This window comes from Antedon mediterranea, chromosome 6 (genome assembly GCF_964355755.1).
Source record: "Antedon mediterranea chromosome 6, ecAntMedi1.1, whole genome shotgun sequence".
In the NCBI taxonomy this organism is placed as follows: Eukaryota; Metazoa; Echinodermata; class Crinoidea; order Comatulida; family Antedonidae; genus Antedon; species Antedon mediterranea.
Window position 1 is genome coordinate 22,005,387 of NC_092675.1, and position 15,286 is coordinate 22,020,672.

The 15,286-nt window shown below is 34.6% G+C and overlaps 1 protein-coding gene and 1 long non-coding RNA gene across 3 annotated transcripts in view; one reads left to right on the forward strand and one right to left on the reverse strand.

Moving 5' to 3' along the window:
* Positions 1-169: 169 nt before the first annotated feature.
* The window catches only part of LOC140050922 (uncharacterized), a 19,188-nt gene continuing 4,071 nt past the window's right edge, over positions 170-15,286 (forward strand). The window contains exons 1-17 of one of the 2 annotated variants that reach the window (XM_072095924.1): positions 170-245; positions 615-693; positions 1,046-1,134; positions 1,560-1,646; positions 2,177-2,246; positions 2,553-2,645; positions 3,143-4,658; positions 5,168-5,342; positions 5,967-6,106; positions 6,227-6,321; positions 6,642-6,703; positions 7,578-7,665; positions 8,291-8,471; positions 8,916-9,043; positions 9,334-9,463; positions 11,385-11,490; positions 14,930-14,987. In XM_072095924.1, coding sequence (XP_071952025.1) covers positions 181-245; positions 615-693; positions 1,046-1,134; positions 1,560-1,646; positions 2,177-2,246; positions 2,553-2,645; positions 3,143-4,658; positions 5,168-5,342; positions 5,967-6,106; positions 6,227-6,321; positions 6,642-6,703; positions 7,578-7,665; positions 8,291-8,471; positions 8,916-9,043; positions 9,334-9,463; positions 11,385-11,490; positions 14,930-14,987 — 3,162 coding nt within the window. In that variant the 5' untranslated portion in view covers positions 170-180. The remainder of the gene's footprint in view (positions 246-614; positions 694-1,045; positions 1,135-1,559; positions 1,647-2,176; positions 2,247-2,552; positions 2,646-3,142; positions 4,659-5,167; positions 5,343-5,966; positions 6,107-6,226; positions 6,322-6,641; positions 6,704-7,577; positions 7,666-8,290; positions 8,472-8,915; positions 9,044-9,333; positions 9,464-11,384; positions 11,491-14,929; positions 14,988-15,286) is intronic. The other variant, XM_072095925.1, reaches the window with a different exon arrangement.
* The window catches only part of LOC140050923 (uncharacterized), a 25,645-nt gene continuing 18,933 nt past the window's right edge, over positions 8,575-15,286 (reverse strand). The window contains exon 3 of the long non-coding RNA XR_011845467.1: positions 8,575-11,334. This is a non-coding gene — a long non-coding RNA (uncharacterized lncRNA). The remainder of the gene's footprint in view (positions 11,335-15,286) is intronic.

Below are 15,286 nucleotides of genomic sequence, written 5' to 3' on the forward strand. Positions count from 1 at the left end.
ATTTTATTTCTTTTCCCTTGTTTATTTACTTCCCTAATATTATAAGTACAGTTCTGGACTCTAATTTTGATTGGATATTTGTTTTGTGTCAAAAGAAAGGATGATGATGCAGTAGCAAGTGACCTGTGACCTGAATTTGACATGCAGCAGACAACAAAAACAACACAAATAAAAATCATAATGGCGGGGATCGAGTTGACAGAAGAAATGGATATTGATGTTGAGTGTGTTGAAGATAGAGACAGGTTTTACAATAATTATTTCCCTAATATATTGTAGTATAATATTATCTGGCGTAAAAATTGTTTTCAAGCAAGCAAACTAGGCTAAGCTTAGGCTTAATTAAGCTAGCTAAAAGGGAAGGCAGGGTGCCTATATTATATATAGGCCTAGGCCTAGGCCTATCACCTACCGGATTCTCCCACTCTGCCAGAGCAGTACCACCGCCACCACTCCACGTGACTTTTATGTAGAGGAATATATAGTAGGCCTAGCTTACCTACCTACTAGCCTATATCCTAAGCCTAACTAACTAGTCACCAGGTGGAACATTTTGATTTAATTAAAATGCAGAATTAATCAAATTCTACTTTCTCTATATACTTCTTACTTAGTGATGAATCTTTGATGATTCCGGAAGAAGACGTTTCTGCAGATTTTCCAGAATATCCATGGTTCTTCAATGTAGAAAAGGTGAGCATGATTTTGGTAAATTTCTTGTTCACTTATCTGACAGAATATCTTCTTTTCTTACACAATAATTTTACAACAATAAATGATTTGACAGTATTTTTTACAAAATTTTCAAAGCAGGCAATATTAATAAAAAATAAAGGTAATTGTATTTGTTATCATCTTCAAGCCTCAACTGGCAACTGAGGAAATACTCTACTCTTTTTGAAAAGTGTACCAAGTTCTTTAACATTGTATGTACACAAGAACAACAGCAAACGTCCCGTCCTAATATTAATAAGGACAAGATAATAAGAGTAAAGTACTCTGTTGAATGAATTGTTGATACATTTACTTTTTTTGTCCTATGCAGATGAACTCTAAAATGCCACAATGGGTGCTACATGAAGATATTGATCAGAAGAGTAGAACAGCTATAGAGAAGATGCTATTGGAAGAACAGTATCCTTTCAGATATTTTATTGCCATGAAAGTTAATAAATACATTTACATTAAAAATCTTATAAAAGTTATTCTACGACAAATTACATCCATGTGTCTTTCCTTAAGTTACACTGATGTATTTTGACATGTTTTTTTGCAGACCAAAACCAAACAAAATTGCTGAAATAATTTGTTAATTCTTCAAAATCCAAATATTTGAGGATTAGATAATGTGACATTTTGATAGTTACTTATGTTAAATAAATTTAATATTAATTTCAAGATAAGTTACTTTATTTTAATGCCGATAGTGAGTTTAAATACAGAAAGCTATCATTTTATCTTTATTTAGTATTCACTGCCTCTTAAATTTGTTTGTTTTCTTATTGGTAGGAATTAGCAGGAATAAATAAATAAGATTTTGTTCCTTAAGCATTCGTCAGCCTATATTCAGGGAAGTGTGTGCATACCAGATCAGGGAGTTCTAAACATGGTAAAAAGAAGCAACTCTTCTATAAATCTAAACGCAAGTAAGTTATGTTTTAAGTAATACATTTGTTAAGTGTGAGATATGAATATTTGAAATAGTCAAATTTGACTCTGCTCTTGAAATGCATTTAAACATGTTTTAGTCTTATTGTATAGTCAGCTCTTTTTATTCTTAAATGTATAGTAGAACATTTAATTAGATAGATGTTTCATATAAATGGTAATTCCACCTCGATTCAACCAATGAATTATTATCGTGCCATTAATATGGGTAAATTTGGTACAAAAAGAGTTCCTAAGCTAAAACGTCAGAATCCAAATTTTAGTTCAGTTCACGAGATATAGACTACAAAATGTTTGCTTAAAAAGGTCATGACCTCAGATTTTTCAAACTTTTATATTTTCATTATAAATGCTGTGCTAGCAGCGCATTTCTGACGATGTTTTTTTTGGTTGAATTGAGATGGAATGACCCAAATACCCAAGACGGTTTTAATGGAATTGTGTTGACTTTGCTATCTTATCGATAATTTGTCGTAATTTGTTTGAAATTAACAATTTTTTATTTAAGTGTTGAACGTTCAGACACCCATCGAATGCCTTGGTCAGACGAGGAACAGCAAGTGTTTAATCAAGCCAGGGTAATGTAGTCATAATTTAGATTTATGTACAGTATGACGCTATAAGGTCACTCTGACATTTTGTAACATATTTTGTCATGGTTGTCATGGTTGTCATGGTTGTCATGGTTGTCATGGTTGTCATGGTTGTCATGGTTGTCATGGTTGTCATGGTTGTCATGGTTGTCATGGTTGTCATGGTTGTCATGGTTGTCATGGTTGTCATGGTTGTCATGGTTGGCCCAATTTTGTGTTTCAGAAAATGTAATACTAAGGTGAGTATTATTTAGATTTCAAGTTGATTGTTTAACCATTTTTTTTCTAAAGGAAATTCATGGTAACCAGTGGAGCAAGATAGCTGATATGATACCAACAAGAACACCATCACAAGTTAAGAATCATGCTGCCGTGATGCAAAAGGTAAATATACACTGATACTTCTACAGTTATATTCCATTTCATTTCATTTTTCATTATTAAATCGACATCATGTCCCGGGACCCCAAAAGCAACAGAGTCACCATAACATGAAATGTCTGGGGGCCCAGATGAACTTAACTACATAAAATTAAAAATCAATATACAGTTTAAAACATAAAAGCATTTACCGTTTTATAAAAAAATGTCCTACACATAACATTTTCTACCAAAGCTAAAACGAGATTTAACATTCAGTTACCTCATGGCTTGTAATAATGTAATAATAAATAAATTATTTCAATGTACTATATTGCTGCAGTTAGGCTATTGGATTACTATTCTAAAACACTTTTTTATCCCGAAGGTTTCCATGCTCTTAGGCTTGCTTGAGTTAAGAATATTGCACTGCTGCAGTGAGCTTATTGTTTAAGTGGTAATCTAATAATGCTAACCAATATATAATTAAATTCTTGTGAAATCGTTTCGGTTTTTTTTAGAAATCAGAAATGTCTGATACAGCAACTAATATCAGAAAGCAGCTAAAGATGCTTACACCTAAAGAACTAAAGAAAACCCAGTCACATGGCAATTTGTCACCAAAAGAAAATGATGGTAGCAGCAAGAAGGAATCGCTAAAAAAGCAAAGACCAAGTCGATCACCTAAAAAATCTGGGAAAAACCCCCAAGAAGAAATAACTTCCAAACTGTTAAATAAATCACCTGTTATTATTCAAGGAGAAGCAGTTAAAATACAGAAGTTAGATTCAGATGAAGATGTAGATATTGACGTTGAAATGGATTCTGATGACTCATCTCTTGGTAGTCCTGCTTTCTATAAACAAACAATATCCAGCCTATCAGAGAACAGTACTACAGATTGCTGTTCCTCGGATTGCACTAATAAATCCGATACACAGCTCACTGATAGGTTAGAAGATTCAGACATAAGTGAAAAGTATTCTAGTCAAAATTCTATATCAAATATTGATAAAGGTGACGGTATATCAAGTAATGTTGCTAATTCAGGTGTTACCATTGAACGTTATTCACCAGCAAAAGATTCTGGAATCGAAGTTGATCAAAGCCAATGTAAAGAATTACGAGTATGCTTGGAGAAATTGTCTCCACTTTGTACAAAAAGTGAAGGCACTGTTAAATCTGATTTGAAGAAAGTACAAGAATCTGATCAAACTTGTGCAAGAAGAATGCCTGTGACAGACAGATTAGTGCCTGTTACAGATGAAATATTACCTATCAAAGAGAAAATAATACCACTCTACAAAACATCTGTCACAGCCAAAGTACTTTTTGCAAAGGAGAGTGTATCTCTGGCAAATGAAATAGTACCGGTCACCACAGATGAAATAGTACCGGTCACCACAGATGAAATAAAAAGTTTGAATCTCGCAGACAAAAGTCTACATGTCGCAGACAAAATAGTACATGTCGCAGACAAAATAGTACCTGTTGTTGTAGACAAAATAGTACATGTCGCAGACAAAATAGTACCTGTTGTTGTAGACAACACACCTGTTCTAGACAAAAAACCTATTGCAAACAATAAACTAAACAATTTTATTTCAGAAGATATTACAAAACCTTGTACTGTTAAGCTGACTGACTCTAAAGATTTGACCAAAGACAAAACAAATAATATAAATGATGATAATTTAAATGGTCAAATGTCCATCACAGTGAACTCGGAGAATGTCGGACAAGACTCAGTGGAAGAAACTAATGACTTAGAAGAACCAAAAGTTGGTTTCCAATCTGATATTGCAGTTGAACCGTCAAATTCATTTATTGACACTGCAGATATAATGTCTTTCAAAAAACAATTAAATGAAAACAGTCAACAGGAAACAAGGAATTTATCCGATGATTATGACATTCAGAAGATACCTCAAGAGAATGTTAAATTAGACAGTGCTTCTAATATAGAACAATTGACATCTGGTGAAATAAGTGATAACAGTGAAAACGAGGATGAAACAAGCAAAAGCATAGACCATGGTAGGTTACTTGTTTTGTAGGTAGATTGTTATTCTTGGCACTAATACTAATATTGAGGTCTGTCTAACCAACTACGTAAATCAGCAATGTCAAACTAGTTTGACAACAAAAGTGTGACGTGCCCAAATATGGTAGTGATGTTACCAAATATGGTAGTAACACAACATCATATGCTCACATCAAACTTTTTTGTCACATAAAGTTTGATAGTGTAGACAGATCTTTAAGATGGCAGCAAATACATTCCAAGAAGTTTTGTGTATGAGTTATTTTATGTTTTGTTTTATAAAGTTGCAATTGTCAATATCTACAAACCAATCAGCAGTTTGAAGGTTACCATCACTTCCATAATGATTTTGATAGTTTCAACAATAATAAAAATAAATATTTAAGCAAATAAAGGTTTGGTTTGCAGACATGCCCTTGTAAATGCCCAGTAAATTCATGAGATTATGTTTTCAAAGTATAGTAGATGGTTCTTAATGTGATAGTAATTTTATTTATTTCAGACCCAACATTTAACATGTCTACATCACATGAGGTTGTACCCATCTCACCAACCGTATTTAAAAAACCGGGAGTCAATGATGACCCATTTAGTTTTAAATGCTATTCCTCTCAATCAGGTGTTTGCAAGTCTAAAAAACGTTATTTATTTATACGCAACTTGATCTTGAGAACCTGGTAAGTATATTTTTTCATTCTCACTCTTGAGGAAGATCAGAGCGTATTGATCGAAACGTAGAGAAACTCTTTTCAGAACTAATACACATGGTTTACCGCAAACAATTCAATGTATATTAGTGCACTGTACATTAGAACCCCTATTAGAGGGACACCTTTGAGACCCAACAAATCTGCCACTTGATAGTTCGTTTGCCTTGTGACTGACATTGTTTTGTTACATTCTATAAATATATTTGAGATAATATAAATTTAAAAGATATCTTGCCATTCATTTTTTTCACGTGGTAGTGTTTCTTTAAAAGTTTGAGTGTCCCTTAGTAGAGGTGTCCCAAATGAGGAGTGTCTCTACTGTATAGTATTAAAGTTGTTGACGTTATTACAACACTACATTCTTTCTAATGCATGTGTATATTCTTGTTGCACTCTGATAATAAAATATTATACAACTAATGAATCTGTATGCATATTTCATGATTCAAATGTAGCTGAAATATAGCTGATGGCTTTGATTTGTACCACACGTTTGAATGCAGAACAACTTACACCGAAGAAAAGAGTGCGTAAACAGTTATAGTTTATAGTATAGCTATAGTTTTACTTTATGATCCTATTATTTTACAGGGAATCTCATAAACAGAATTACATGAACTGTGGTGTTATACGGAATATACTTAAGAAAAGGCACAAAGCTGGTAATGTCAATGATATTGGATGTATACACAAATACCTTGAGAAAGCTGGTGCTATCAATGTTGGACTAGGTTAGTGATTGGGGAGGGGGAGGGAAAGGGATATTTTTATAAGTACAGTACTTCAATTAAATTTTTTTACCTAGTGTTTGTCGTATTAAATGTGACATGTTTATATTGTTTTTCTTGCAGAAAATCCTAATGCTAAATGGAAACCAAAGATGTGCTCTGTAAAATTGACAAAAGAAGATAAGATCAATTTAATTGAAAACAGAAGAATGTCAATGGTAAAAACAAACATATTTTTAAAAATTCTCTCCAAAAAAATGTGTTAATTATTTAATTAACTTATAAAAGAAAACCAGAATTGAACTTTTTAGTTGGTTTGATATTTATCCAAATTATTTACTTGGCTGCTATTCATTGTGCTAATATTGTGGTCTTTTTTTTATCAAATAGGATTTTTTTATAAGTTATATTTATAACTTAATTCTATAACTGTTAAAATCTTTATTTTTGAATTTGGTAGTGAAAAGGATTTAATTTTTTTTTAAATATCTTATTTGGCATAATTTAGAAATTAGATTTGTATTGTTTTTTTCTATAGCGACCAAAACGAAAAAAGGATGCAATTATTATGGAAGAGAACGACAAGTCGCCTACTGTCAGGTGAATTTTAAATTTAATTTACAAAGTACAGACCGTAAATCTTCTAATAGTAACTCACACTCTAATAGTAACCCCCTTCTAATAGTAACCCACCTTATAAGTCAATCTAATAATAACCCACTACTCTAATAGTAACCCACACTCTAATAGTAACCCACACTCTAATAGTAACCCACTACTCTAATAGTAACCCGTACTCTAATAGTAACCCACCTTATAAGTCAATCTAATAATAACCCACTACTCTAATAAATAGTAACCCATGGAGGTTACTATTAGAGTCACACAAACTATGACACTAAAATCAACATTTTTGATAAGGAGATATAAATGCATGTTGATTTTGGGAGTGGGGGTGGATTGAGTGTTTTTGAGTTTATAAAATAAAGTTAGAGTTCAACCAAATTTGTTTATTTGTACTGTTTTATTATTTTGCTACGAGTTGCTGACCGGAAATGTTGGGGTGGGTTACTATTTTCAGGTGCCTAATTTAAGATTAGTAATAGTAACCCACTACTCTAATAGTAATCCCCCTTCTAATTAGTAACCCCCCTTCTAATAGTAACCCACCCTAAAAAACAATCAAAGAATAAGAACCAAGGGTTACAATTAGAAGATTTACGGTACTTCTTTGTTACATCCTACTATGGAAATTTATTATTTAATTGTGTGAACATCGATCCAACAGTAGCTACCCTACGATAGTTATTCTTTATTTATCTATCATCTTTACAGAGGATAACTCATGCAGGTATTCATTAAAAAAGAACTGATATTAAGGGGTCCTCTGTCTGAATAGAATACATAAATACAACAGTATAACAATAATAATAATAAAACTTTATTTCATCATTCACTGTTTTTTTTATTGCAGAGTTAGCCGTACGCAACCAAAACAGAAAGCCAAGTCATATGATCCGTTTAAATTAATTGCTTGCTCAAAATTTTCAAATTTAACACCAGTAAGTAGTAGAACTTTGTCTTTCTTGGTCAATTCCATCAGCAGAGTCTCTCTTTTACCACTGCCATCGTTCCAATCAAAAGGAAAGATGCACGTGAAAGAGATTCAGTAGTACTCTACTGGTTTCCATTGATTTCTTGTACCTTAGGCCAGAAGTATATAGGTTGACAGGTGTTATAGCAAGTGCCATCAACATTGTCACACCACCGTTATTGTTACCAAAAGACTTATATAATTTCTTTGTTATTCTGTCATAATACTTTTTGACATATCTAGCATATGTTTTATTATGGGATAAAAACAGGGTGATAACTGAACCCATGCTTTAAGTCTTGTTGTCATTTTTGGTGTTACACACCAAGGTTAGCCCACTAAGTCCATAGACTTGTTTCCGCTGGGTCCTTCTGTTGGTGAATTGGGCAATACACCACGTTCTTTAACATGCACATGAGCCATATTGCACACAGAACAAATGGCATAATGTCTCGTCTAAAAGACGGCATGCACTTTAATGCACTGTTTAACCATATCAAAACCAGAACTGTGGCAATGCCAGTATTTGAATCCACAGCCCTGTAATTATGATAACGTAACTTAACCATGAACTTCCACTGTATTATTTCTAGGCCCCATTGACGTTGAAGGTGACTTCTAAATCTCTTGTCGTTATGGACATTCATGCACATCTGTCAGGCACAGAGGTGATTGGTCTGTTAGGTGGATGCTTTAATCAAAGTCAGCTTACAATTCAAACCGCAGTGCCTTGTAACAGTCTTAGTACTGGCATGCAATGTGAGATGGACCCAGGTATGCTATCATTTCACTCTATATGTCTTTATCATCATCTTGTCTTGAGACATGATGCTTTCCACCATTTTCTCCCGAATGGTTATGTGTTTTGGCTATTCAAATATTTAATAATAATGATAATTATAATTGCTGTTGGCCAGTGCAGTAAGTGTAGATTTTGTATTTTAACCTCACCCTTCGGAAGGGATGTTATGCTATTGCACATATTTAATACATACACTATTCAAAAATATTAGGTCGTTACCTAGTAAACATTGCCATGGCACATAGAGATTGAAACTAAATTTATTTAAAACGTGTTGGTGTCTGCTGCAATGTAACTTAATCGTATAGAGAAAATTTTCTAAATTTCTACTGATATGAACTGAGCACCAATAACTAAATAAATAAACATACTGTTAACGATAGTAGAATTCTGAATTATATATTATTTATTTTTAGTTTCACAGACAGAAGCTTGTGAAGCAATTATAGATAGTGGATTACAGGTTGTTGGATGGTACCACAGTCATCCTACCTTTCCACCAAATCCATCAGTTAGAGATATCGAGACGCAATCACAATTTCAGGTATGATTACAATGGAGATCATCCTTGCCATAAATTGCTATCACATTTCTACCACAGCAAAAACCCAATGATGATGTACGAATTATTCATTCATACAATATTAAACATGTATATGTTTCAGTTCAGTGGTAGCCTAACCTAGGCCCATTCTGACTTTCAGTTTTGTTAACATTGAATTGTATTGAGTTGTATTCAATCCGCATATTTTTCATAAGGCTATTTGTTATTTGTAGCCTACAACTACAATAAAAAAAGATAGAATTAGTCAATATATGATTTCCAATTTGCAGAGCTGGTTCGTGCAGGGTGGAGCTCCGTTTGTTGGGGTTATTGTCAATCCTTATAGTAGAAACTTCCAGAATGAATCAGAATTCCGTTTCATGATCATTTGTGACCAGTGGTTAGATGGAGAGATGACAAGTGAGTATTCCATCAAAGTTAATTAATTCGTTTAGTAGTAATTTTAATAGTATATTTATTGTAATGGCGAATTTACACAGACGAGCGGTAACGGTAATACAAATATAGAATCTGTGGGATTCCTTATGACCATTTACACAAAGCACCGAGCGGACGGGCAGTTCAGCTGAGGATAGATAAAGATTCTACATGGGACACTAAGCTACACGTTTTTCCGCTTACCTTTACCGCTAGTCTGTGTAAATTTCCCTTTAGGCTTGGTTTTCTTCTTAAGGGAAGTTTATAATTAGGAAGTAAGATAATAATAATATTAAAACTGTTAAAGTTGATTAATTTTATCTACGCTGCATAGTGGTACTTGTTGGCCATTGTTTATTTTGTTTTTAAATGAATTTATATGATGAATGAGTGTTTATTTATTTCATATTTTATTCATGCTCCCTTCTTCTGTGTGGATGATGTGTATTCTTCAAAAAATATTATCAACAACCAATAGATGCAGACAAAATAGCCAGTATATATGTCATTATGTTCTGCTCTTGGCCTGTATGTCTGTCTTTGGGCTGGAATACCAGGTTAGGCAATCTGGCTGAAAACATTTATAAATGCAGTATTTATTTAAAGCAATACTGTACTTTGAATTTAGAGGATTCAAATTTTTTAAAAGCTTGGCAATTGTTAGACTGTAAAACCATTAAAATAATCTACAATTTGTGGAACACCGGAAATTCTTTGTGCTTTTAGGTCAAAGTTTGATGACAAAGCTTTGAACTTCAGTTCATCATCAAATAATTCCTTCATTTACTTCAATAGAAGCTAATTAATTAGTATAGTACTTCACTGCCATTACTGTAATAAAATTAGTAATGGTAAAAACTCCAGCATTGCTTCTTATCTTGCCACAACATTATGATAATCAAGTCAGGAAGTAAATTATATGTATTTTGTATTATGTTTCATATTAATGTTCAATAATATTCATTCATTTATTTAATCACCTCAAAAACATCAATGGTAAAATAAGTAAGACAAATAGTTTGTGCCAGTAATGCTCTACTTTCTAGTTTCATACAATACAATTAGTCATTTCCATATAATACAATCAATAAGATAATACTGCATATACTGTACATAAAAAATGAATTATTGTTTTGATTTAGCTTTTCGCTTTTTTTTTGTATCTCCATTGAGATCCAGCCACTGATACCCACAGCATTGTCATTTTTTCAGTATTTTGCCTTTGGATTTATATAATGATAATGATGTATATATAATGATATATAACATTTCCATCTAGTTGTTAGGTTCACATTCACCATTGATCATGCTTCCACAGAGTGAAATAGATCTGCTCTCAGTTTGGCTTAAATCATGATAATGTATTGAATTGATATACTGTATTAAACAATATTTCATCCACTAGTTGCATTCCTATTCACTGTTGATCATGCTTCCACTGAGTGAAATACCTCTGCTCTCTGTTTGGCTTAAATCATGATAATGCATTTAACTGATATATTTAACAATATTTCATCCACTAGTTGCGTTCATAGTCACTTTTGATCATGCTTCCACCGAGTGAAATACCTCTCCTCATTTATTCTTATCAGGCAGTACAAGCTGACACAGCACATATGTAATGATTTATTTATTGATTTATTCAGGTTCGATTGGAACTGTAGCTTGGTGGTCAACAGGCTTACTTTCCAATCCCAACGTCCAGGGATCAATCCTGACCTAATTCCAGTGCTTTAATTTACTACTCTTTTAACTCCACTCCCTAAGCCTCAAATGAGACTTTATAAGCATGATAAATTATAACATAGTTTATCCATCCTGTAATTTGCGAGTTTGTGCTTGCTGTTGGATGCCTATAAAATAAAAATGAAATAAAAAAAATAATGTATTGATTTAATTTCAGAGCAACCATTTCAATTTGATTTTGATGTTGTTCACCCGGTGATTGACGTCAATGAATTAATAACTGTCACAATGAACCTTCTTCACAAATTCAAAACATACAGCTAGTAAGTTTAATAATACAAATCTTTTTTCTTTTATTGTTAGAAATATAGTTGGCTTCTTGAATAATAATAACAATATTAATTACAGTAGAACCTCTCTTTTCGGACACCCCTATTCAGGAGACACCTGAAAGGGTCACTTTCCAATGAAACAAAGAGCCAATATATTGTTCAACCTCTATGTAGGGATACCCCTATTCAGGAGACACCTGAAAGGGTCACTTTCCAATGAAACAAAGAGCCAATATATTGTTCAACCTCTATGTAGGGATACCCCTATTCAGGAGACACCTGAAAGGGTCACTTTCCAATGAAACAAAGAGCCAATATATTGTTCAACCTCTATGTAGGGATACCCCTATTCAGGAGACACCTGAAAGGGTCACTTTCCAATGAAACAAAGAGCCAATATATTGTTCAACCTCTATGTAGGGATACCCCTATTCAGGAGACACCTGAAAGGGTCACTTTCCAATGAAACAAAGAGCCAATATATTGTTCAACCTCTATGTAGGGATACCCCTATTCAGGAGACACCTGAAAGGGTCACTTTCCAATGAAACAAAGAGCCAATATATTGTTCAACCTCTATGTAGGGATACCCCTATTCAGGAGACACCTGAAAGGGTCACTTTCCAATGAAACAAAGAGCCAATATATTGTTCAACCTCTATGTAGGGATACCCCTATTCAGGAGACACCTGAAAGGGTCACTTTCCAATGAAACAAAGAGCCAATATATTGTTCAACCTCTATGTAGGGATACCCCTATTCAGGAGACACCTGAAAGGGTCACTTTCCAATGAAACAAAGAGCCAATATATTGTTCAACCTCTATGTAGGGATACCCCTATTCAGGAGACACCTGAAAGGGTCACTTTCCAATGAAACAAAGAGCCAATATATTGTTCAACCTCTATGTAGGGATACCCCTATTCAGGAGACACCTGAAAGGGTCACTTTCCAATGAAACAAAGAGCCAATATATTGTTCAACCCCTATGTAGGGACACCCCTATTCAGGAGACACCTGAAAGGGTCACTTTCCAATGAAACAAAGAGCCAATATATTGTTCAACCCCTATGTAGGGATACCCCTGTTCAGGAGACACCTGAAAGGGTCACTTTCCAATGAAACAAAGAGCCAATATATTGTTCAACCTCTATGTAGGGATACCCCTATTCAGGAGACACCTGAAAGGGTCACTTTCCAATGAAACAAAGAGCCAATATATTGTTCAACCTCTATGTAGGGATACCCCTATTCAGGAGACACCTGAAAGGGTCACTTTCCAATGAAACAAAGAGCCAATATATTGTTCAACCTCTATGTAGGGATACCCCTATTCAGGAGACACCTGAAAGGGTCACTTTCCAATGAAACAAAGAGCCAATATATTGTTCAACCTCTATGTAGGGATACCCCTATTCAGGAGACACCTGAAAGGGTCACTTTCCAATGAAACAAAGAGCCAATATATTGTTCAACCTCTATGTAGGGATACCCCTATTCAGGAGACACCTGAAAGGGTCACTTTCCAATGAAACAAAGAGCCAATATATTGTTCAACCTCTATGTAGGGATACCCCTATTCAGGAGACACCTGAAAGGGTCACTTTCCAATGAAACAAAGAGCCAATATATTGTTCAACCTCTATGTAGGGATACCCCTATTCAGGAGACACCTGAAAGGGTCACTTTCCAATGAAACAAAGAGCCAATATATTGTTCAACCTCTATGTAGGGATACCCCTATTCAGGAGACACCTGAAAGGGTCACTTTCCAATGAAACAAAGAGCCAATATATTGTTCAACCTCTATGTAGGGATACCCCTATTCAGGAGACACCTGAAAGGGTCACTTTCCAATGAAACAAAGAGCCAATATATTGTTCAACCTCTATGTAGGGATACCCCTATTCAGGAGACACCTGAAAGGGTCACTTTCCAATGAAACAAAGAGCCAATATATTGTTCAACCTCTATGTAGGGATACCCCTATTCAGGAGACACCTGAAAGGGTCACTTTCCAATGAAACAAAGAGCCAATATATTGTTCAACCTCTATGTAGGGATACCCCTATTCAGGAGACACCTGAAAGGGTCACTTTCCAATGAAACAAAGAGCCAATATATTGTTCAACCCCTATGTAGGGACACCCCTATTCAGGAGACACCTGAAAGGGTCACTTTCCAATGAAACAAAGAGCCAATATATTGTTCAACCCCTATGTAGGGATACCCCTGTTCAGGAGACACCTGAAAGGGTCACTTTCCAATGAAACAAAGAGCCAATATATTGTTCAACCTCTATGTAGGGATACCCCTATTCAGGAGACACCTGAAAGGGTCACTTTCCAATGAAACAAAGAGCCAATATATTGTTCAACCTCTATGTAGGGATACCCCTATTCAGGAGACACCTGAAAGGGTCACTTTCCAATGAAACAAAGAGCCAATATTGTTCAACCTCTATGTAGGGATACCCCTATTCAGGAGACACCTGAAAGGGTCACTTTCCAATGAAACAAAGAGCCAATATATTGTTCAACCTCTATGTAGGGATACCCCTATTCAGGAGACACCTGAAAGGGTCACTTTCCAATGAAACAAAGAGCCAATATATTGTTCAACCTCTATGTAGGGATACCTCTATTCAGGAGACACCTGAAAGGGTCACTTTCCAATGAAACAAAGAGCCAATATATTGTTCAACCCCTATGTAGGGACACCCCTATTCAGGAGACACCTGAAAGGGTCACTTTCCAATGAAACAAAGAGCCAATATATTGTTCAACCCCTATGTAGGGATACCCCTATTCAGGAGACACCTGAAAGGGTCACTTTACAATGAAACAAAGAGCCAATATATTGTTCAACCCCTATGTAGGGATACCCCTATTCAGGAGACACCTGAAAGGGTCACTTTCCAATGAAACAAAGAGCCAATATATTGTTCAACCCCTATGTAGGGACACCCCTATTCAGGAGACACCTGAAAGGGTCACTTTCCAATGAAACAAAGAGCCAATATATTGTTCAACCCCTATGTAGGGATACCCCTATTCAGGAGACACCTGAAAGGGTCACTTTCCAATGAAACAAAGAGCCAATATATTGTTCAACCCCTATGTAGGGACACCACTATTAAGGAGACACTTTGTTATTTTCTCCGTTATACAATCCCTATGAAAAAATGTAGCATTCCAGATGATTTTATTTCACAATACAACACAATAAAATCACGAAAACGAAAGGTCGAAAAATAGTTGGAATAGTAAAGCACAAATTTAGGGCAGTAAAAAACAGCTATTATTTAATATTGGAGAGTACAGTATTTATTTTTCATATGTGTAAAGTAAAAGCATGTTAATATATTGCACAATGTATTGAGAAAAAAAATAATTATTCATAACATATTGTTTATTTTCTTTTTTAATAGTCGGATTGAAATGATGGAGCGCTATCGGAGAAAGGGGGAATTAACATACCTTGAAAAGGTAAATACTGTACATATACACTACAAACTTATTACAAGGTTATTTAAGCCAGTCCTGTGTCTAAGGGCCTGTTCGTAGGGGTTGAAAATACCAGCTTATTCCCGATTTCCGTTCGCGTGATTCAATTAACTTTTGCCTCAGGCTACAAAAAATTCGAGGTAAAATGTTCACCAAATTTGCAGGTTATTTCAGCGATAATCCAATTATACTCGGCCTTCGAGGATAATAAATCTCCGATAGAGGCAATGTGTCAAATTTTGACAAACGTTCGCTGCCTAGGCCCGTCATTTCTCCTACGA